Genomic DNA, 23,025 nt, shown 5'->3' with positions numbered 1-23,025 from the left:
CTAAGTCCATGGCCAACTCCCTGATAAAGATTTTTCGTCTGCTTCGGTCATTTGAATGCCATTCTGGATATTTAGTGATCCAAATAACATAAGCATTCAAGGCAGCCATATCTAAAATCTCCATGAAAATACGAAATGGCCACCTTCTTGTCGACCTAACGCAGGAATATTCCCTTGTCATTTTGTCCCCGGTGTCTACAGCCCCCTTTGTTGAGTTGTAATGTAATATTATATCTGGCTTTTTTGACTCTGACGCTGATGAAATTTTGTCGTCGTGGAATTCGGTTGAAAGAAGAGCCACTGCACTCTTCTTTTTCGGCACATAAGAAACAATTGTAAGTGCATCGGTAAAACCAAAAAGGCTTGTATGTAATTCCCTTTGCGGAGAAGGTAAAAATTCTTTTGGAATTTCTCTTTTATTCGACCTCAATGTACCAGTCAGCGTCAAATTATTATCCAATAATTTATTGGCAAGAGGTATTGACGTGAAAAAGTTGTCTGTCGTAACACCTCTTCCAGAACCGTAATATGGTGCTACTAAGTCAGTTACGACTCGTAACCCCTGATTTACTTCTCGGGCATTGCCAATTTTGCCCGTGTATACTTGAGTATTTAAAATATAGGCTGTTTTGGCATCAGCTGCCACCCATATTTTAATTCCGTATCGTCCAGGTTTGCTTTTCATGTATACACGGAAAGGACATGATCCCCGGTACGTCGCCAAACGTTCGTCTACGGTGATGTGGGAATCCGGGGAGTAATTTCTAGTGCAAGCTGCGTTAAAATTTTCATAAATTGATTTTATCGCCTCCAGTTTTGTCCCACTTTGTGCGATTCTTTCGTGCCTAGTCACTCTATCATCAAATCGTAGAGTACTAAATAAGAATGCAAATCTATCTCTAGACATAGCTGCTGTATAAAAAAATTGCCTAAATAGATCATTCGTTGTCCACAACTCTTTCAACTGCATCTTTCTGCAACGGTTTCTCCCAGCAGCAAGCAATATGCCGATAAAGGATTTAATTTCATCCGTAGAAATTGATGCATCATCGGCTGTGCCCTTGTTTTCCCTCACACAAAAACGTTGGGTTTCAGTAACTATTTCTTTGAGAATATCGTCAGTAATAAACAATGAAAATGCGTCTCCAATAGATGAAATATTTTTGCTTTCATTTGTCAGGCCAGGACGAGAGTAAACAATATTGTGTTGCCTACTACGGGATTGTGTCGGAGGAACGGAACTCCACTTAAATCCAGATTTGGAAGTAAAAGATTTTTCTTCCGTTTCATCAGTAATCTTTTCGGCATCTTCGTCAGAGGTGTCGGATTCACTTTCAGAAGAACTTTCAAAAGAAACATGATCTTCAATGTCCGATGTGTTTTGAATGTTTTCAAATTCAAAATCACTGTTTGACTCATCACTACCAGAGTCTTTCTCTAATAACGCTCGCACCTGCTCAGCGTTTAAAAATTTTTTGGGCATTTTTTTAGAATTGTGTAAATTTAAAAAGTAAGTAGGTAAACTTGATATCGTAACTGAATCTGCAATCAGAGCCTGCAATCTGTAATCAGAAAAAAGTAATTATGTAGCATCAACCCACTTACTTTTCAATAATAACTAACTAAATATCTAATCATCACGTCGTTTCCCGCAGGGGTACCTAGGCAGAGAGGACAGACCGCCAAAAACTCGGTCTTGGTACACACTCTTTGCCTCATTCACATTCATATATCGTCTCATATATATATATATATATGAGACGATATATGAATATATATATACAGTCAAACTTGGTTATAGCGAGCACAAAAAACTAAATTTTCTCCTTAGAGCGATTACTCGTTTTATCCAAAATAGGTTTTCTAAAAGTCGTAAGTACCTACCTACCTGCCCCTACTATTAATATATGTGTAGTGTATTAGAAAACAACACTTTTATTCATAAAATTTATAATCAATGATTGTTTTTAATTTTTCGTTTTCCCGCTCCACAATTCCTTTCTCAAAACAATCAACACATTATAACTACCTTCACCTGGTTCGAGGCTTCCAAGAAAAATAACATTAAATTGCCAGTCGTAATATAATCAATAGCATGGGCATATTGTAATTTTACTCATTGCACTTACATCAGCCTTGCATTCTTTGCAGATTTCCACATTTCTCATACGATCAAATATGGTTTTACCACACATACTCCTCAGGGATCTCATATCAACAGCATTCAGTCTACTTTCATCATCATCATCTGCCAGTTCCATGCCTCACTGCCATACATCAGGGTAGGTACAAGCATTCCACTGTGGACTACTAGCTTCGCTTCTTTAGACAGCTTTTTGTTGGCGCCAACGGAATTCAGTCCTCCATTAATGGAGTTACCTGCATTTACCCATCTTTCAATATCTCTATCAGCCTTCCCATCTGAGATTGATATTCTCAAAATATCTCAAATCGAAAATTTATGCATCCAAAAAATAACCATGGGTGCCTTCCGTTGATTATGTGTTTACATTTTTATGTTTTTAATGATCTATCAAATAACGAAGATAAAATAAAATAAATAACAAAAACATCTTGAAATTATTATTTCACATAAAGAAAAGAATTAAATGATACCTTTTTGTTAATTATAATTAATGTAAGACTAAATTTAACGCTTCTTGAGGTGAATTTTCACAAAAACGGCGCTATTTAAATCATATGGTCATATTCTAATGCGTGAAAAACTAGTAGGTACTATTAGTACTACTAGTAGTACGATTATTCTATAAATTGTATGGTTTGAGCAATGGAATACATAATGTTTACATGAAAATAAATTTAGAATTAATATAATAATTTTTATCATAAAATAAAAGAATATGGGAACCAAATGAACATTTTGAGTAAAAGCGCAAAAACAAGCTGCAATAATATGCAGTTATAATAATAATACACCGAGAAATTTTGACACTGATACCATCAATAAAAGCAAACTATTAAAATGCAATATTTTAATATTGTGGAGAATAAATAATGTTTATGAATGTAAGTAAGTCCAAAGTCATGGTATTTGAAAGAGAGAGTATGAAAACAGTGTGCAATATAGTTGTGAATGATGAATACTTGGAGCAAGTGGATGAGTTTGTGTATTTGGGAAGTATGTTTACGAGAGATGGGAAGGCTGATAGGGATATTGAAAGAAGGGTGAATGCAGGTAACTCCATAAATGGTGGGTTAAATGCCGTAGGCGCCAACAAAAAGCTGTCCAAAGAAGCAAAGCTGGCAGTCCACAATGGAGTGCTGGTACCTACCCTGATGTATGGCAGTGAAGCATGGAACTGGCAGAGGAAGGATGAAAGTAGGCTGAATGCTGTAGAGATGAGATCCCTGAGGCGTACGTGTGGTAAAACCATGTATGATCGTGTGAGTAATGTGGATATCCGCAAAGAATGCAAGGCTGATGTGAGCGTAATGAGTAAAATTAAGAAAGGGACCCTCAGATGGTTTGGGCATGTAGAGCGAATGAATGAAGAAAGGAGCGTAAGGAGAATATATGACGCAAGTGTGAATGGTGTAAGAAGTAGGGGACGCCCGAGGAAGACATGGCACGATCAAGTGAATCAGATACTTGAGTCGGGTCATGTCAAGAGTCAGAAAAATAGAAGAGTATGTATGAGACGATGTATGAATGTGAATGAGGCAAAGAGTGTGTGCCAAGACCGAGTTGTTTGGCGGTCCGTCCTCTCTGCCTACCCCTGCGGGGAAACGGCTTGATGGTTAGTTAGTTAGTTAACACCCCTGAAACATATACTTTTATACGCCATTGCATAAGATAAATGTACTTACCAATCTGAAGACGCCCGTAGCACTGTGAAACTGGTCCGTTCCCAAAGAGAATTATTTAACACCAAAACACAAGTTAGCAATAACCGAAAACACTATTTATTCGCTGCAGTCTTCAATCATACTGTACTTTAAACTTTTGAGCAAGTTCTATCTTCCAAATTCCAACAAATTTAAAAAAATAATTGTCTCTTTCTGGTCTATTTGTATTTCATACGACAAACAGAGACGGATGCAATTTTAATTGTGTTCCTAAAATGTGTTGCTCATAGAATGTATAAGGACACCTGCGCCGGATGTTACCCAGACGAAATGGTCTGGGACCGCCAAGTGAATATCTTAGTATTTCAAAAGGACATATGAGAAGCGCTGTGTCACCGATTCGGATTAAGTCCTTTTCATTAATAACTAAGAAATTACTTACTATCCCTTAAAAATTGTCCAGTTACCGCCTCTCCCATTTCAATTCCGGTCAATCATTAGGTAAAGCAAAATGGTAAAGTGATAATAAGAATACTAGCGTGACTCAATTATAACGGTGTAGCCCTTTTTATTACAATGCAAAATTTATCTTTCGGCTACCGGCTTCGGCAGGATCTTCGTCCAGTTCGTGGAAACGTTTATAAAGTCCCGCCCCGTAAAAAATATTCTATCAGATTTAGATGTAATTTATTTAATATCTTAAAAAGTAGTAATGCGATATAAATTTTTTAAATGCAGATCGATAGCTGAATAGTTTTTCTAAGATTACCTAAATTATTTGTTATATGGTGTAAAAAACCATCTAGATACAGCTTAAAACTCTAGTTAGTGTAGAATTATAACCCCGGTCCGGGGTGGAAGTGTTAAAGGAGAAACAAGAATTTCTTAAGGTCTACAGAAAATTCAGTGATGGTTTATGTCTATCTGCTAAGGATAATTCCTAGCAACGCCAGGTACACGTCAGCTGGTCTACTTTAAAATGTCTTTAAAAACCTTAAAAATATGACTGAGGTTTGAACATTCCTATCCAGGAACTGGTGTTGACAACTCTGCCGACTTTGCCAAATGCATCGGCAAATTGGTCAGACCGACATTTATTTCGTGTATTAACTGCTGTAATGTCATCCGAAATACATATATGTCCGCGTGTGTTTACGTGATTGCCACCAAGAATGCATTGTCATCGAAAACGAATCTGTCGTGTTTGAGGTCGATCGGATGTCAGGAAATGGGGTAATTTCCGCTTCCGAGGTTTGTATTTATTCATCGCCGAAAACAAACATTTTAAACTTTCACTTGAAATTCATATGGATATATTTAAAAAAACATGTTTGTATGATCGAGACACACAACAGGTCTTCATGAATAATTAAAACAACAGGATTCCGTTAGCTAATGAAATCCCCTGTTTACGGTTATGTAAATACCTTCGTGTTTTGTATTTCCTAGAGAAAATCTAATTTCCATGTAAGATAATAATGTTTTGTTTGATTATAATTAATACAGAATACACTTTAAATCCGGCAGACCATTTATAAAAACATTGATTAGGTACTTACTATCATTCCGACCTTCTCACATTTTAGTTTGTAAAAATACCTCATTATAAAAGTTTTTGGAATGTGAAAGAAAAAAAATTTCTAAGCTTTTCAATATTTCCGATGAAAAATTGGCCTTGCCTTAAAGTTTTTATCTTTCTTATTTAGGTAGGTACATAGTATACAAAAAGTTTTGTTATAAGGATAAGTAAACGTTACCACAGTTTCATCTCTTCACGTGAAATATTTATTGAAACACGAGAAATATCTGGTTATAGAAGAGAAGCTTTTGAATTTTAGATAGCGCACAAATTTGCTTTGATTGTGGTCTCTTTTTTTAAAGGTCTTAATTGTGAAATATGATTTGGAAATTATCAATCTATTATATTTTCTTATTTATATAAAGCGACAATAATGAAAAAAACAATTTTAATTTATTTATTTTATTTAGCACGGGTAATTTTATACATTTGAGAAATGTTTTTTTCCGTCCAAATAGGGGAAATTTCCGTTTTAAGACATGCATAAATTGACATACATTTTTTGTACAACTAAAGAAAAAAAGAAAAGAAAAAAAATTGGTAACTGTTGTTTGCATTGCACACATTTTAAAATAAGAATTTTTTTTTCTTTATTCATAACAATATATTTGAATTCAGTTTTTTTTTACATGCTTTTTGGACTACCACACTAGACACATGTCCGTATTATGGTAGTCGAAATATATAATAAATATGTACATTTGCATGTACATATTTGGCAGAGGAAAATAAAAAAGAACAAAATTAGTCCCACATGCAGATACTACAGTATAGACATATAGATATATAAACTCTACAGTAGAGGTAGAGGAAGAATATTTGACATCACAATTTGAAGTTTTGTTTTGTTGGTTTTTGCTGTTTTGTTATGAAGTGGTACGCCATTACTTGATTCGAACGGAATTCTAGAAGTTTCTTCCAAACAAGCTTTTTGGATGTTCTTTTTAATTTTAGTTTGGCAATATCTACATAGCAACCAAAATGTTCGAAAAGCTTCTTCACCTTATAAAAGCGGCAGCATGAAAGAACTCGTTAGTCAGTCAGTCATCAATCCGCCGTCAGTTTACAAGGATCAACGCAAGTGATAACCCGCGCATCTTCATCGCACGAAAGACGATATTCCCGGCTCTGCTCATGGACTCCATCGGGACATCATCATAGCGCCTTGGCCCCGGCCGTCGTCCCTGGCCAGCGTTACATCGGATCTGAACGCCCTGGTTCCAGCTCCTCTGATCAGCGCTTCATCCACGCACCATGACCACCACGAGGACACGCAGCATCCTCACTGGTCCACGCAGCTCCCGCTCAACCGCCTACAAGGTCCACCGCACCTTCGGCCTTCCCGTCAGCACTGGAGTACTGATTGCCAAGATCGCCAGTGCCTGACAGTCAACGAGACCGGTCACCAGCGCCCGGCGTCGAGTCACTGACCCGCGCTTGACCAGCCATCACAGCCAGCATCCGGAGAATACAACATAAGTCCTACGTCAACTCTCATCACGGCAAACTGACTCATCGAATAAATCACGTAATCGTGCCTCCTCATCAGATCCCCAAAGTAATATAGTGCTACATACATAGTATATAAATCACACATTGAGACTTTATGGAAAATATTAAATTTAAACAATGACACAATAAAAAAACGATAATGAGCAATACATGTTCATTCGTCAGCAAATGTTGTCATAAGAGTTCGAATATATGTAGATAAATGTATCAGATACATTTAAAAATAATTCAAGTCCATGTTTCAATCACTGATTTTAGAGTTTTCCAATGAAATATCGTCTGCTGTGTCATCAAGGGCGTAAAGGTCAGGGCTACGAAGCGAGCGCCGTGAGAGCAACGCGACAATAACCGAGAATAAAGGCGGCGGTGAATCGAATTGCTTCGAACTTGTCGCTCCCGTAGCCGCTCTAGTCCGGACGCCGTTCAATCTCACGGATACAGTAAAGAGTCCTTCATTAGTTATGTAAGGAAAGCATGCTTCTGAACTAATAACAATGTATATTAAACTGCAATCCTGGCAGATAAATTGATTGAATCCATTGCACCTATATTATGATGACAATTTGCAATACAGTTTTTGTGATTTTGTAATGTTTTAATAATCATATATTTTTTATTGAAACATTTAGCTGAATACATAAAAGCTAAGATGAACGATGGAATGATGCAAAAATATTAACCATGTACAATATTTTGAGTGTTAATGAAACCCAAGGAAAATATTATGTAGTGCAGTTCCTCGATACCGGTTTTGTACTGAGCCAATATATGACTACGTGCGTAGAAAATGATTGCGTTAATCTGGTTTGCATTTTTTATCGTATGAATACGTTCCTTCGCGGATCGAGCAGCACATTCAGTCACCTACTGTCAACCAACACATAACAATGGCCTTTAAGCTTTTCTTCCTCGCTGCCGTGGTAGCAGCGGCCAACACCGGCCTCATCGCCCAGCCCGGTTATGGATACTCTCCCCTGGCTTATGCCGCCCCCGTTGCTAAAGTGGTCGCTCCCCTGGCTTACGCCTGGCGTAGTCAAATACGCTGCCGCCGAAGAGTACTCCCACCCCCAGTACAACTTTGCCTATGACGTCCAGGACGGTCTGACCGGAGACTCCAAGAGCCAACACGAATCTAGGGACGGAGATGTGGTTCAAGGATCTTACTCCCTGGTTGATGCTGATGGATACAAGAGGACCGTCGACTACACCGCTGATGACCACAATGGTTTCAACGCGGTCGTCCGTCGTGAGCCCCTGGGACATGCCCTGAAGGTGGCAACCTTCAGGGCCCCTGTCGCTTATGCCGCCCCTATCGCCAAGTACGCCGCTCCCCTGTCCTACGCCGCCCCAGTAGCCAAGTACGCCGCTCCCCTGGCTTATGCTGCCCCAGTAGCCCAATACGCCGCTCCCCTGTCCTATGCCGCCCCAGTAGCCAAGTACGCCGTTCCCCAGGCTTACAGCGCCCCTGCCTACTACCACTAAACAACAAACTACCATCCAACACCTTCCCATCCATCGTTAGTGCATAAATAAATTATTCTCGACAATTCATTTTTCTTTTCAATTTACCATCCTGCATGATATTAGACACATCAGCCTAGTACCAACCCAACAAGAAACCTCAAACAAAGAAAGCCTCTAGCACAACCATTTGCGGTTTTGAAGTGAAGTAACAATTATAATTAAATGGATTACATCGAAATACCAGACATTAAAAAAATGTTAAATAATTCAGAATACCACCCTAGGATGGGGCATTCAATCGTAGTTTTACCTATTTTTAACTTTAAGGCCCTAATGAATGTATTTTCCCTCAGGGCCTTAGTCATTTTTGAGGATGCTGTGTCAAGGGTCTTCTTCAGTAAAGGAAGGAGAGGAAATTTTTGGAAGGAAATGGTATTTTTTTATTTTATTTATTTATGTCTATTCTTGAATACACATTTTACAAATGATTACAGTGGTTTATATTGTAGTACAGGAAAAGTAGAAAAAATAATTAAAATAGGTTGATGGGGTAAAACTGTCTGTGCGTGAACACTAAACACCTCACTAGGAGAACCTGTGCTGAGGTGTTAACGTGTTTGTGATTAAGTGTGACAGGTATTTATGAGTCGTAGTAGAAAGTATGAGAGGTGTGTTTAAATCTGGGGCTCAGTTAGTCAAGAGTGACGTATACATACATCTCTCCCACTGTGGTTCAAGTTCATTGGTCGAGAGAGCTCGGTTGGAAATTTTAAAAAGTCTACTCACTCTCAAAACTCAAGTCTGCTAACTCACCAAACGTAGTGAGCATAACACATATTTGATTTTTTTCCATCTAACTTTACCTAACATGCAACCTTAAGTGCTTCCAAGGTCTTTTATTCCAAAAAGGAGAAGTCAAAGATTTCTGAAAGATACACATTTCCTGCGTATATATAACCTAAAATCGATTACATGACGAAATTACGCAGGCCTGAATAATGCCTACCAATCTGTTAGAATTTCACGTGGATATGGAAATATGAAAAGAATTGCTTACGTCAAATAATAAATATCTTTTTAGTATGAATATCATACAAGAGACCCAACTTCTCCCAAACGTCTGGAGCGTGTGGAACTATGGAATCCCGAATGTTGTTTTGAGGCTAATGAAAGTGTGGAGGTGGAAGATGAGGAAGAGGAAGGTGGTAAATTGACTGGCTCTTCGGATCTGTTTAGTAAACACGGTTAAAGCAAATTAGGTGGTAGTCACACGTCCAGAATCTTACCCAGATAAAGAGTGGATTCTTTATTTACACACGTCCTGAATCTAACCAAAATGAAGAGAAGATTCTTTATTTGCACACGTCCAGAATCTTAGACCGATTAAGAGAGGATTGTTAATTTACACGCGTCCTAAATCTTACCCAGATGAAAAGAGGACTCGTATAATTTTATTTGCACAAGTCCAGAATATTATCTAATCTTAAGGATGTACAAGAATAAATGATTTTGTTTTCATTGAATATTTAAATAATTATCTATTGATTTATGATATTTTTTTAAAGATTACTGAGACAACACAAAGGTGCAGAAAAAAACCTATACCACGTACATCTTAATACGTCGTGACATTAAATTTATCACAATAATATAATTAGCAAAATTGATTTTAACACTTTGATTTTCATCTTACTTCCGAAATAATCAGTAATTAAATACTCACCGGAAACCATTAATTGGATAATCAACACATCTTTCATATGTCAGTCCTAAGCTCCTCGCTATGTAGTGGTTCACCTTTGATTACGTGAAGAGAGGTGCCTGGGATAATGGTGTGAGGTTTTTTCTGAACTTGGTGAAGAATTTGTTTGCCCACCAGCTGCTAGCTGAACCGGAATGGGAGAGGCTGGTCAAAGGAGACTTTTTCAACTCTTTATCCGGACTCTCTCGAGCCATGACCTTGCACCGCAATGGGAGGGATGAATGTATATGTCACTCCATGACTAACTGAGCCCCAGATTTAAACACACCTCTCATACCATTTCCTTCCCAAAATTTCTTCTCCTTCCTTTACTTAAAAAGACCCTCAACACAGCATCCTAAAAAATGACTTAGGCTCTGAGGGAAAATACATTAATAAGAGCCTATCAAATTATGTTTTATGTCTGAATGCGCCATCATAAGGTGGTATTCTGAATTAGTTAACATTTAAAAAATATATATTTTGAGAAAATCAAATTGATTATAATTGTTACTTCACTTCGAACCCGTAAATTGTTGTACTACAGAGATTTCTTGTATTTGAGGTTGCTTGTTGGGTTGGTACTAGGCTGATGAGTATAACATCACAGATGCAGGACGGTAAATTGAATAGAAAGTTGGTTTGTAGAGAATAATTTATTTATGCACTAACGAAGTATCGGAAGGTGTTGGATGATTGTTTGTTGTTTAGTGGTAGTAGGCGGGGGCGCTGTAAGCCTGGGGAACTTGGTTACTGGGGCGGCATAGGAGAGGGGAGAGGCGTACTGGACTACTGGGGCGGCGTAGGACAGTGGGGCAGCGTATTTCACAACTGGGGCGGGGGCGGCATAAACCTGGGGAAATTTGATATTGTCGTCTTACTGCTTCTCTTGCGCCGCTAGAGAAGACGTAACCGGCCGTTGATGGCCCAGAAGACGTTTTTATGTCATTTTAAAACTTTGAAATTGGTGTCTCTGGGTCGAAACGTAAGTATTTAGGTAATATCTATTGTATTTATTTGGTTTCGGACTCTTATAATGACTTTGCAGACAAATGAGCATGTGCCACTTCTTATCGCTTTTTATTTGTCACCGTTGACCTTAATATTATTTGTTGTATGGTTTTAATATTGATTTAATATTGGTTCTCTTTGTATGTATAGATTATTAATGTCCACTCAATTACACAGTGAAAAAAACACATTTGTGACATAAGGATACACATCAAAAAGCTTTTCTTTTAACACAATAAATATTTCACATATGGGGCTGAAACTGTGGTAACATTTTTTTAACCTTGTAAAAACCATTTTTATTTATTTATTAACCAAGATACAAATGAGTATTTCTCAAAAAAAGTGTAGGTACATTTTGGAAAAATAAAGTGTGCCTACAAACAGTTCAAAAATTTCACATGTTTTTAATTAATCATACAAAAAAATGCACCATTTTGTAGAATATTTATTCTAATATTTATTAGGTTTTAAAATATCGAAAAATAAACATTACAATCGTATTTATTCGCAAATATTTTAATTTTAAAAAAAATATGGATTTTTATCTTCCATACAAAATAAAATTGCCACCCTACCCACCTCATTTGTTTATACTTCATAAAATGCGATAATAACGTTATAATATGTGATTTTTTGTAAGTTTTAGGGTCTTAATTAAATGTAGTTTCTGTAAAAAGGTAATTATCTATGGGGTTTCATAATAAATTAATAATTTATGCCCAAAAAAAAAAGTGAGACATCACCATTTACTTTTTAGTAACTACTCTTTAGTTACGTTTTATTAGTACTTCCACCGTAATTTTTTAACCCATTTGTAAAATTTAACATGGGCAACACTAGCCTCTTTCTGATTAATTGTTTGTCTGACTTCTCCGCCATAACATTAATTGTTAAACTCAGTAATAACGTGTTTCTTTAGTGGGACCACTATTTCGTAACAGAAAATATTTTAGCCTTTTTTCACAAAACGGTAAGGACGGGTTGTTTCGGAGAATTTGAACAATTCATCAAATTTCAACGTTCATTTTCATGTTCTGTGGAAGATTTTTTCAAGTTGTGTTTTTATTTCAGTTCTGTCAAGCAACTAGCCTATAATGATATAATAACAGAACTTGAATAGGACTTTCACAGAACCCGGAAATGAACGTTCAAATTTTATGAATTGTTCAAATTCTCCGAAACAACCCGTCCTAAGTCTTTTTCTACTCATCTTTTTGTAACATGTGCGGTACGAACATTGTTAAGCTTACATATTAACACTTTTAAATTTTATCAAACCATTGACTTTTTATAACATAAATTCTTATTACAATTTCGTAACGTTTGTTATGAATTTCGTAACGTAACGAAAAAGTTCAATGTAAAGCTGAGTGTACACAGTTACAACGTGATTAAGAAAAGTAAGTATATTGTAAGTGTGTCTAGCATTTTTATGAAAGTCTTATGTAAGTTTAGTAATAATGTAATATATTATGCACAATGCACAAATATACATATGTATTTAGATATAATAGGAAAAAATAAAATTTATTATACCATAGAGCAGATCTGTTGATGGCGCTGGAAAGTAGGTAGGTTGTAATACATAGGATGCGCTGGAAATTCCTGATGGTCAATGGCAGAGCAGGTGTCGTCGGACTTGTATGTTTTATCATCGCGATTATATGGCATTATACATAATGACAAGTACTTGAAGATCAAGCTGAGCCGTCCAATACTGGTTTTATTTTAAATAAGCTTGAGGCACTCATACACACTATCCGTTCTACAGGCGCTCTTTACAATATTTATAAGTGCCTTAAGTTTTTTATAAAAGCTTATTTAAATATAAATTTATTTTTATTTACTCTGATAAAACCATAACTACAGCATAATTTTTTTTTAGGAATGCCCCCAAAAACCAATGCCAAAAAGCAAAACGCTTACAGAGAAAGACTGAAAAAGGAAAATACAAATAAATATGAGGAAATCCGAACTAAGCATTTAACAAAAGTTATAGAAAATATCAAAAATAAAAAAATAAATTCTTACAGAAGAAGAAAAAGAATAGCTACGGGCAAAGTGGAGACAAGCCAATGATAAAAGAGCTGAAAGAAAGAAAAAGGTTAATCCTACGACACAAGACAATAATACATTTGAACGTAGAAAAAATAATAAAAAAAATCTTAAAGGAAAGACTACAAAAGCTGACTGAAGAAAATACTCGATTAAAAAGTCGAAATAAGAATTTAAGACAGTGCTGTAATCGGATGAAAAGGCAATTGAATATTCTGAAAATATTATTGCATAAACAAACTAAGACTAATAATGATGCTATTCCCATCGAAACTGGATTATATAATAAATCGGAGATGTTATAATAGGAAATAATAATGCCATAGAAAATAACACTGATATTGAAAATATGAATAGTGAAAATGAAGATTCTAACAAAATCAAAGCATAAAAATCATTGCATAAACAAACTAAGACTAATAATGATGCTATTCCCATCGAAACTGGATTATATAATAAATCGGAGATGTTATAATAGGAAATAATAATGCCATAGAAAATAACACTGATATTGAAAATATGAATAGTGAAAATGAAGATTCTAACAAAATCAAAGATAAACCATGTGGAGTGACTATCTTAAAAACGAAAAACTGGAAAATATACATACAAAAAAGAAAGTGGTTTGTAAGGGCCTTATCTCTAAATCTCTATCACTAAATGACTATATTCATGCGCCAAAGCGGAGTGATAAACCAAAGACTGAAAAACTGACCAAATGTGTCTCGGAAAGATTTCAATTATTATAAAGATGAGGAAGAAATTTATAAAACGCTAATGGATAGTGATTCAAACTAAATAATTGTATGTTATTAAATTTTTAATAGTTTAAACAGTGCCTGTTCTTTAATTTCTTAAGATTTGTTGAATATTGTGTTAGGTACTTCAATTTGGGAGCTGATAATTTGATTAAAAAACATTTATTTATACTCCCTTGTTTTTTTTTAAACCCCTTTGGTATAACAAAATACAAATATTTGGGTCGTGAGTTTATGTATGTTTGTAGTATGTACAATAAATAAAAAAGTAAAGGATAATTACTTACATTTAAAAAAGACGACAACTAATTAAATTGAATAAATAATAAAAAAAGTAAAATAGAATTTGCCATTGTGTAAACAAGCCTTATGTTTACTATTTAGTTACGTCTTATGACTATTTCGTAACTACATTTTCGTTACGTACATTTATTTTGAGAAATACTCAAATACATTTTTTATTCGTACAAACCATGTCACTAGGTTGAGCCTATTCCCAGGTGGCAGTTAAGGAAATGAGAAGAATACATATAAATAGAAATAATTAAAGAAATATAAATTAGAAAATATGAAATAAATTAAAGAAATGTGAAGAAAGGCAAAGAATACAGGCGTGGTGGGTTGTATATTGTAGAATTGAGAAAAAATTCAAATTCGCATATACCTATGTAGGAAAGATAAAAAACACATATTTTTCAATTTTTTAGACAAGCTCTTATAAAAGCTTTCTCGTCTGAAATGTTGAAATGGGTATTGAAATTTTCAATGTCACTTCATCAAACTTATATAATGTTGAGAAATTCGGAGTGTATTAGGTACCTACCTACTCCAGGTTTTATTTAAATGTTTGGTCGGTTTTATAACATATTCAAGAATATTATAGGCTTTTTTAGGTTCCTGTGATATAATCTCTAGTATAACAAAATAATTATTATCCCACATTTAAAATAAGATTAGATTTCAAATGAAATTAAATAAATAATATATAGGTATTTACATATCCGTAAACACCAGATCTCCTAACAAGAAACAGAATCCTGGCATTTGAATTATTGGTGATGTGTTGCTATGTATTTAGTTTAGATATATTGTTCCTTGAATTTTAGGTATCAAGAATTTAGTCTATTAGAAATAACCCATATTAAGCCGTTTAATGAACTTACACTATATGAATATATCATATTGAAACTAGTAGACACTATTATGTGATTATGTGATTACATAATGTGAAAAATCACAGAATATTATAATTGTAGAAATTGTGAAACTGTGAGTATTTATAAAAATTTGTTTGTCTTGTGATCATTGCATTTGAAAAAAAGATTAGATGTTTTCATTTTGAATTAACGCCGTTAGTAAACTTGAAAAATTACGACATCACATGTCAAAAATTTAAAGAAAAGAAAAACAAGGTTCAAATAATATAGGATTATTAATCAGTAAAATAATCTTGTTACCTACTTCATCGTTTGTCAGAATCGTTCCGACAATCAGTTCCAAACTAAAAATCAAAGCGAATTCCGGTTCTAAAGCTCATTGAACCCTTGTTATACGGAGACACACCACCGAAATAATTATTTTTAATACTTCACTCAAACATGGTGTACCTGTTTCGTTTACTGATTAACCAAAAAAGAAATGTTTCTGCAGGCGGAGGGTCACCATACATGCCGACATTGCCGAACCATTGGTAGGTACTATAATTAAATTGTACGTCAGAAGGGTCGCTCTGGCCCAAATAATCCTACCATCTGCAATACAAACCATTGAGAGTCATATTCGTGATAAACCGTTACCGCATAAAAAGCAGATCGCTGCCTGGTTTTTTAAGCCTTTTGCGTCATTACCGGCGTCAATAATTTGAACAAATATGTTACAGGCCATGTGAAAAATTATGGTTGCTTTTTAGGTGGATACTAGGGTCAGGTGTAAAACAGATGTAATAATAATTTGAAAAAAAAATCAGTGATTGGTTGTCGAGAATAATTTATTTATGCACTAACGATGGGTGGGAAGGTATTTGATAGTGTGTTGTTTAGTGGTAGTAGGCAGGGGCGCCGTAGGCCTGGGGCACGGCGTATTTGGCTACTGGGGCGGCGTAGGACAGGGGAGAGGCGTACTGTGCTACTGGGGCAGCGTAAGCCAGGGGAGCGGCGTACTTGGCGATAGGGGCGGCATAAGCGACAGGGGCGGCAACCTTCAGGGCATGTCCCAGGGGCTCACGACGGACGACCGCGTTGAAACCATTGTGGTCATCAGCGGTGTAGTCGACGGTCCTCTTGTATCCATCAGCATCAACCAGGGAGTAAGATCCTTGGACCACATCTCCGTCCCTAGATTCGTGCTGGCTCTTGGAGTCTCCGGTCAGACCGTCCTGGACGTCGTAGGCGAAGTTGTACTGGGGGTGGGAGTACTCCTCGGCGGCGGCGTATTTGGCTACCTTGGCGTAGGCTGGAGCAGCATAGGCGGGAGCAGCGTAGGCAGAAGCAGCATATGCGGGGGCGGCGTAAGCCAGGGGAGCGACCACTTTAGCTACGGGGGCGGCGTAGGCCAGGGGAGAGTATCCATAACCGGGCTGGGCGATGAGGCCGGCGTTGGCCGTTGCTACCACAGCGGCGAGGAAGAAAAGCTTGAATGCCATTGTTGTGTGTTGGTTGACAGTAGATGACTGAATGTACTGACTGGAATGAAATCGAACGTATTTATAATTAAACTCGATCTGATTTAAGTCCTTGGATAAATTCAATCGTTCATTGGGTTAGATGCAGAACCAGTTTGTGTAACAAAATCATGAACGCGCGAAAATGTTGCGAGAGTGGTGAATGAATCAATTCTTATCCCTAGAAATCAGTGTTCAGCTGTTTATCACGTCATGATCCTTACTTTATACAATAATCATAAAATAAAAGAAATTGACTATGCCAGACTCTTTTTTTTTACTTATTCAATGTACGCAATATTTTTTTCTTATAAAATTTAAAAAGTTTAAGTACATTTTTTGGACTGAGTTTATTAAAAGTAGGTATGATGGATTTATTCAAAAATCAATCGAAGATCAAAGACATAAATCCCAAAATGGAATCATAATCAGTGCGGTTACGCTTCCTTAATACGAATATTTTTTTAAACGAAAAACTTATTTTTTCGCTATTTCTTATTTTTTATTTTGGTTTTAATTTTTGTTAATTATTATAATATTATCGTTAAAGGGCCACCCTTCAATTCAAATTTCAAACGCACACTAAAAAGCATCGAAAAGGCCTCGTCTCGAACAATCTAGTGAAATGTGGAGGTACCGATCCGATGCCGATCTGATATGTGTGCGATAACCTTTTTGCATTCGTACAGCTCGTTGGTGAGTACGCGGTTTTACAGGTTTATTAGTTCTAAATTCGGAATTTTCGATGTGATATATTGGCGTGTAACTGTTTTATGGAGACAATGAAAAATATATAAATAATTAAAGTCCCGATAATTTAACTCACGTGCAAAACATACCATGTGCGCTCGCCTTGAGAATATGATAATATCTTTGGGAAAAATCTACCATGGGCAAGATGATCCATTCAAAGAAAGAAGTGTTATTTATTTAAAATTATTAATGACCTTTTTAGGGGTTTATACGTAGCAATAGTAAAAATGATACAGTTTTAGATAATCTTTTCGAATTCCGCTGCACGCTTAGCACGCAAAAAATTATAAACAGCGCATGGTTTCAACTTTATTACTACAAGAAATAACTATTTAAGTGGTGGGAGATGGTAAGGGATGCATTAATGTTCCATTTTTTCTCCACCAAAGATAAGTTTGAAAGTAAGGAAATAAATAACCTTCTTAACCTTAACCTTAAAAACCTATTTATAATGTTTTCTTCAACACCCGACTTAAATAGTTGTCTCCATTACATTGTAGGGTAAATTAAAGCGAGTTTACATCTCCCGAAAATAACAACAACATTATTTTTACCTACATTCTTGTGAGGCTGGTATCATTGTAAACCTGCGCGCGGTACCTCGCGCGTCAAATAATATTATTCTGTCGCCAACATTCTAGCCGTCGCGTCGGGTTAGCCCTAAATCTCCTCTAGCATACGCGATCTATTTTTTCATAAAATTATTATAAGTGAGTTTTGTTAAAATAAAAAAACTAAATTGGAATTATCCAAATTCTCATTATTTCACACTGAGAGTAATCACGCAACCTTGGATTCTGCGGATTGGAGAACCGCAGAATCATTAGGCCAGCAACCCATTTAAACTGGCGATGAAAACAATCCTCCAAATATATATATGTCAAAATCAATTGTTATTAAGAGCCTGCAGCATGCACCGGAATTCTACTAGTGTTATTCTTTCCATTTATTCATAACTGAACTGGACTAGCAACAATATTTTGTACGTATTTAGTGATAAATTTAAGAAGTTCACTGAAACACTTTACATGACTAAATACTTATAAACACATACTAGACATCTGAACATATGTAAATCTTCATTTTAAAACGTTAAAGTCCTAACCCTTACAGAGATATGTAACCTGGAATTTTGGAAACTTCTAAAAATATGAAAAAATACGTAACTACGAATTTAATGGAATTCAGATAACAATTTATTTATCATCACCTGATAAGAAAAAAATGAGACAAATGGTTCACAAAAACATGCCAGTTAAAAATTATTTCTTGTGTATCTGCCTTTTACATTTTCTACGCTCCATGTACTTTTGTCTACTTCTAAATTAAATATGTTATTTTTGTAAAGGTTTTGTGTGTTTGCAAAACTTCATAGTTATTTTTAAACATATATTTTTTTTAAATATAATTTTTTTACTGTGTTATTATTTAGTTCTTGTATTTTTAAAGCTTTTACTTTATACAACAGTATCTGCCAGTGGATCTATTAATGCGGGAAAGTAATAGCGAATTTCTAAAAGTGTGATTATATTCTAATTACCTAACCCAAGTTTTCTTAATTTTCTTATGTTTTCAAAAACCGGGGACTGCTACTTTGTGTCTCTGATAAAATCGTCAATGGTTATGCTGAAGAGATTTCTAGTATTTGAGGTTTCGTTTATGAATTATGGTGATACGAGTGACTCTACTCATATATCATAATATTCAATAAGGAGTTGAAAAGAAAAGTCAGAAATGGATTGTGGAGAATAATTTATTTATACACTAACGATGGAAGAGATGGTATTGGGTGGTGTGTTGTTTAGTGGTAGTAGGCAGGGGCGCTATAAGCCTGAGGCACGGCGTATTTGGCTACTGGGGCGGCGTAGGACAGGGGAGAGGCGTACTGTGCTACTGGGGCAGCATAAGCCAGGGGAGCGGCGTACTTGGCGATAGGGGCGGCATAAGCGACAGGGGCGGCAACCTTCAGGGCATGTCCCAGGGGCTCACGACGGACGACCGCGTTGAAGCCATTGTGGTCATCAGCGGTGTAGTCGACGGTCCTCTTGTATCCATCAGCATCAACCAGGGAGTAAGATCCTTGGACCACATCTCCATCCCTAGATTCGTGCTGGCTCTTGGAGTCTCCGGTCAGACCGTCCTGGACGTCATATGCGAAGTTGTACTGGGGGTGGGAATATTCCTCGGCGGCGGCGTATTTGGCAACCTTGGCGTAGGCGGGAACAGCATAGGCGGGAGCAGCGTAGGCGGAAGCAGCATAGGCGGGGGCGGCGTAAGCCAGGGGAGCGACCACTTTAGCTACGGGGGAGGCGTAGGCCAGGGGAGAGTATCCATAACCGGGCTGGGCGATAAGGCCAGCGTTGGCCGCTGCTACCACGGCGGCGAGGAAGAAAAGCTTGAAGGCCATTGTTGTTTGTTGGTTGACAGTAGGTGACTGAATGTACTGATTGGAACTAAATTGAACGTATTTATAGTAAAACTCGAGCTGATTTAAGTCCTTGGATAATTTCAATGGTTCATTGGGTTAGATGCAGAACCAGTTTGGGAAACTAAATCATGAACGCGCGAATATGTTGCGTAAAGTCATCAATGGTGCAAGAATAATAGAGGATTTTATTGATTATTTCAGTTTTATTAATACATTGTTTATAATTTTCTTCCCACCTTTTACACACAGTGAAATATAATTACAGTGGCATAGTTAGCATGACCGTTGTAAATATCGTAATAATGTTTTTTTAACCGGAATATGGGGAGGTTAGTGCAATCCCACACATTTCACATTAAATCGAATCATTTTACCCAGGAATCCTCCGCCGAGCAGATATCTGATGCAATTATTTGTGAATCAGCATTGATTAGAGAAGGACGATAGCTGAGTGTTTATAAATATCAATGTTCTTATATAGCTATACCCAGTTTCCGTAAACCAGTGATGCAAGCGGAAAATTGATGAAACTTTGTCATGTTGAAAAAAACAGTTTTTTTAGATCCCAGCACTTTTATTTTACTTTTTACTTTTTTTCAGCACCCAACTGTTGAAAATACTTCAGGGCCAGGGTTTACGCTTTGACGTATTTACAATAAGTAGCTTATAGTAACACCTTAGCGACCGAACATTTTTAATAGGAACAAAAATTCTTCCATCTTTAGACTCGATTTAGTCGAAAACGAATTATGAAATCAAAAAACATATGTACTACAAATTATAATGTATATTCAATAGTTTTCCGTTTGTACTACTAATTTCCAGACACCGTTTATATTTGAGCTCATCCCTTGCCCGCAGTGGGGGTTCATCACTCCTGGAGCCATTAACCCCTACCCACCCCTCATACATTTTTCTTCTACAGAACTTCCTCTCCTTCCTTTCCATATAATGTCCCTCCACACAGCCCAAAAATAAAATAGTCCCCGTGGGATGGTTTTCAATAAAGCAAAAAAAAAATGGTTGAAATTTTTTTTTTCAAATTTGAAATATTCCTGCTACCTCCTTCCTGCTCTTGCTTCCTGATAGGTGTAATATACTCTATTTTGAATTTATATCCGTCGAAAACGTAGCAAGGTTATTTACGTAGGTACGTAAAGATAAACAATGAAAACACAAAAAATGTATTTCTTCAAAAAATAGAAAAGTTTTTCGTGCAATTTTCAATTTAATTTAAGCCTTAAAAATGTATAAAACTTAACTTCATAAATTATTAAACGCCCGAAGGGCTTTTAAAAACATAATGCAACGCCATTAAAGTATTTTTTTTTACAAAAAACGGAGTTATACAAATAATCCAATTATTTAATAATGAAGTAAAAGTGTATAACTATAATAAGGTAATCGTTAGGGCCAGTTGTTTCACAGAATCAAATTTTAAAGTTAATTTTTATGTTCTGTGAAAGTTCTATTCAAGAAAGGTTATTGTATCAATTATGTGAAGCAACTTTCCCATTATGATATAATAACAGAACTTTAATAGATATTTCACAGAACTAGAAAAGTGACATCGAAATTGATGACTTGTTCAAATTCTGTGAAACAGCAACCCACTATTAGTAATAATCACCTGAAAAAAATTATATGGAAGGTTCAGAAAACACGGCAATGAAACAACATAAAACTCTGTTGAAAAATCTAATGGTCAAACAAACTATATTTTTTATTGGAAAAATGGTTAGTTATTTATTTTAGTTTGTAAATTTATGGGTACCAAATATAGGTCTATTATATAAACGACTACTTCTAATATTCAATGGGTGATTTTGAATAATGCTAATTTTACGTTTCGCTGTATTCGATTGTTTTTTTTTTAAATAAAATAATATGTACTCGTAGGTACTTGATTTTTAAAATAATGTTCTTTAGTACGGCTTACAGACAGTATTCTGGCCAACGGAACTTTTAGAGAGGAGGTGTAGTAGCAAACATATACAAATGGTTATATTATAATAACGTAGCCCAAATTTCTAAAGTTTTTATAAAAAAGTCACTGCTACTTAGCGCCTCTGATAAAACCGACAATGGTTGTTCAGGAAAGCTTTATAGTATTTAGAGTTTCGTTTAGGAGTAAGGGTTATGCGAGTAACTGTACTCCTACATAAGGAAATACAATTGCGCGTTGAAAAGAAAAGTCAGAAATGGATTGAGGAGAATAATTTATTTATGTACTAACGATGGGTGGGAAGGTATTGGATAGTTTGTTGTTTAGTGGTAGTAGGCAGGGGCGCTGTAAGCCTGGGGTACGGCGTACTTGGCTACTGGGGCGGCGTAGGACAGGGGAGCGGCGTACTTGGCGATAGGGGCGGCATAAGCGACAGGGGCGGCAACCTTCAGGGCATGTCCCAGGGGCTCACGACGGACGACCGCGTTGAAGCCATTGTGGTCATCAGCGGTGTAGTCGACGGTCCTCTTGTATCCATCAGCATCAACCAGGGAGTAAGATCCTTGGACCACATCTCCATCCCTAGATTCGTGCTGGCTCTTGGAGTCTCCGGTCAGACCGTCCTGGACGTCATATGCGAAGTTGTACTGGGGGTGGGAGTATTCCTCGGCGGCGGCGTATTTGGCTACCTTGGCGTAGGCGGGAGCAGCATAGGCGGGAGCAGCGTAGGCGGCAGAAGCATAGGCGGGGGCGGCGTAAGCCAGAGGAGCGACCACTTTAGCAACGGGGGCGGCATAAGCCAGGGGAGAGTATCCATAACCGGGCTGGGCAATGAGGCCGGCATTGGCCGCTGCTACCACGGCAGCGAGGAAGAAAAGCTTGAAGGCCATTGTTGTGTGTTGGTTGACAGTAGGTGACTGAATGTGCTGCTTGATCCTGAATTGATCGTATTTATATGAAAACTGAGGCACGCTAGATTAGCGCAATCGTGTATTGACTCTATTCAAAACCGGTATCGGAGAACTACGGTGCAAAACGTATTGACCGTGGGTTTCATTGACTCTCATACTATTGCAAATAATTGAAGTTTTACTATTTTGGCAGCTTTCAGATGTTAGTTTTCAGACGAATTTTATAGCGGATTTATGATCTAAGAGGTTCAAAATCAAAATACTTGTGGTATCAAGTATCTATATATACAATGCACGTACCATTGGTACAAAGGTGGTAATAGTAACTTATCCCTTATTTAGAAAGTTCACCTGACCGACTGACATATTTTACTAACAGAAGTAGGTTTTCTGGAGATT

The 23,025-nt window shown here is 36.6% G+C and overlaps 2 protein-coding genes and 2 pseudogenes across 4 annotated transcripts; 1 reads left to right on the top strand and 3 right to left on the bottom strand.

Annotated features, from left to right (window-relative positions):
- The first annotated feature begins 7,785 nt into the window (after nt 1-7,785).
- LOC149417310 (uncharacterized) overlaps nt 7,786-23,025 on the top strand; it is a 35,505-nt pseudogene continuing 20,265 nt past the window's right edge.
- LOC149417315 (larval cuticle protein A3A-like) lies at nt 10,811-16,583 on the bottom strand (annotated as a pseudogene).
- Nucleotides 19,144-19,758, bottom strand: LOC149417314 (larval cuticle protein A3A-like). 2 transcript variants are annotated; one of them, XM_089640208.1, is made up of 2 exons: nt 19,606-19,749; nt 19,144-19,548 (listed from the first exon to the last, which is right to left on the bottom strand). In XM_089640208.1, the coding sequence occupies exons 1-2, from the start codon at nt 19,747-19,749 to the stop codon at nt 19,144-19,146; spliced, it is 549 nt and encodes a 182-aa protein (XP_089496334.1). The 2 variants fall into 2 exon arrangements, with proteins under 2 accessions (XP_089496334.1, XP_089496335.1); XM_089640209.1 differs by having other exon boundaries at nt 19,144-19,758.
- Nucleotides 22,039-22,637, bottom strand: LOC149417313 (larval cuticle protein A2B-like). 2 transcript variants are annotated; one of them, XM_089640212.1, is made up of 2 exons: nt 22,462-22,608; nt 22,039-22,404 (listed from the first exon to the last, which is right to left on the bottom strand). In XM_089640212.1, exons 1-2 carry the CDS (start codon nt 22,603-22,605, stop codon nt 22,039-22,041), a joined length of 510 nt encoding a protein of 169 aa, XP_089496338.1. In that variant the 5' UTR covers nt 22,606-22,608. The 2 variants fall into 2 exon arrangements, with proteins under 2 accessions (XP_089496338.1, XP_089496337.1); XM_089640211.1 differs by having other exon boundaries at nt 22,039-22,637.

The sequence above is a fragment of the Hesperophylax consimilis genome, chromosome 15 (assembly GCF_061612785.1).
Source record: "Hesperophylax consimilis isolate HC1 chromosome 15, BYU_Hcon_1.0, whole genome shotgun sequence".
Lineage (NCBI taxonomy): Eukaryota > Metazoa > Arthropoda > Insecta > Trichoptera > Limnephilidae > Hesperophylax > Hesperophylax consimilis.
Note: the sequence above shows the minus strand (reverse complement) of the source record. Positions and strands in the feature narration are given on the sequence as shown.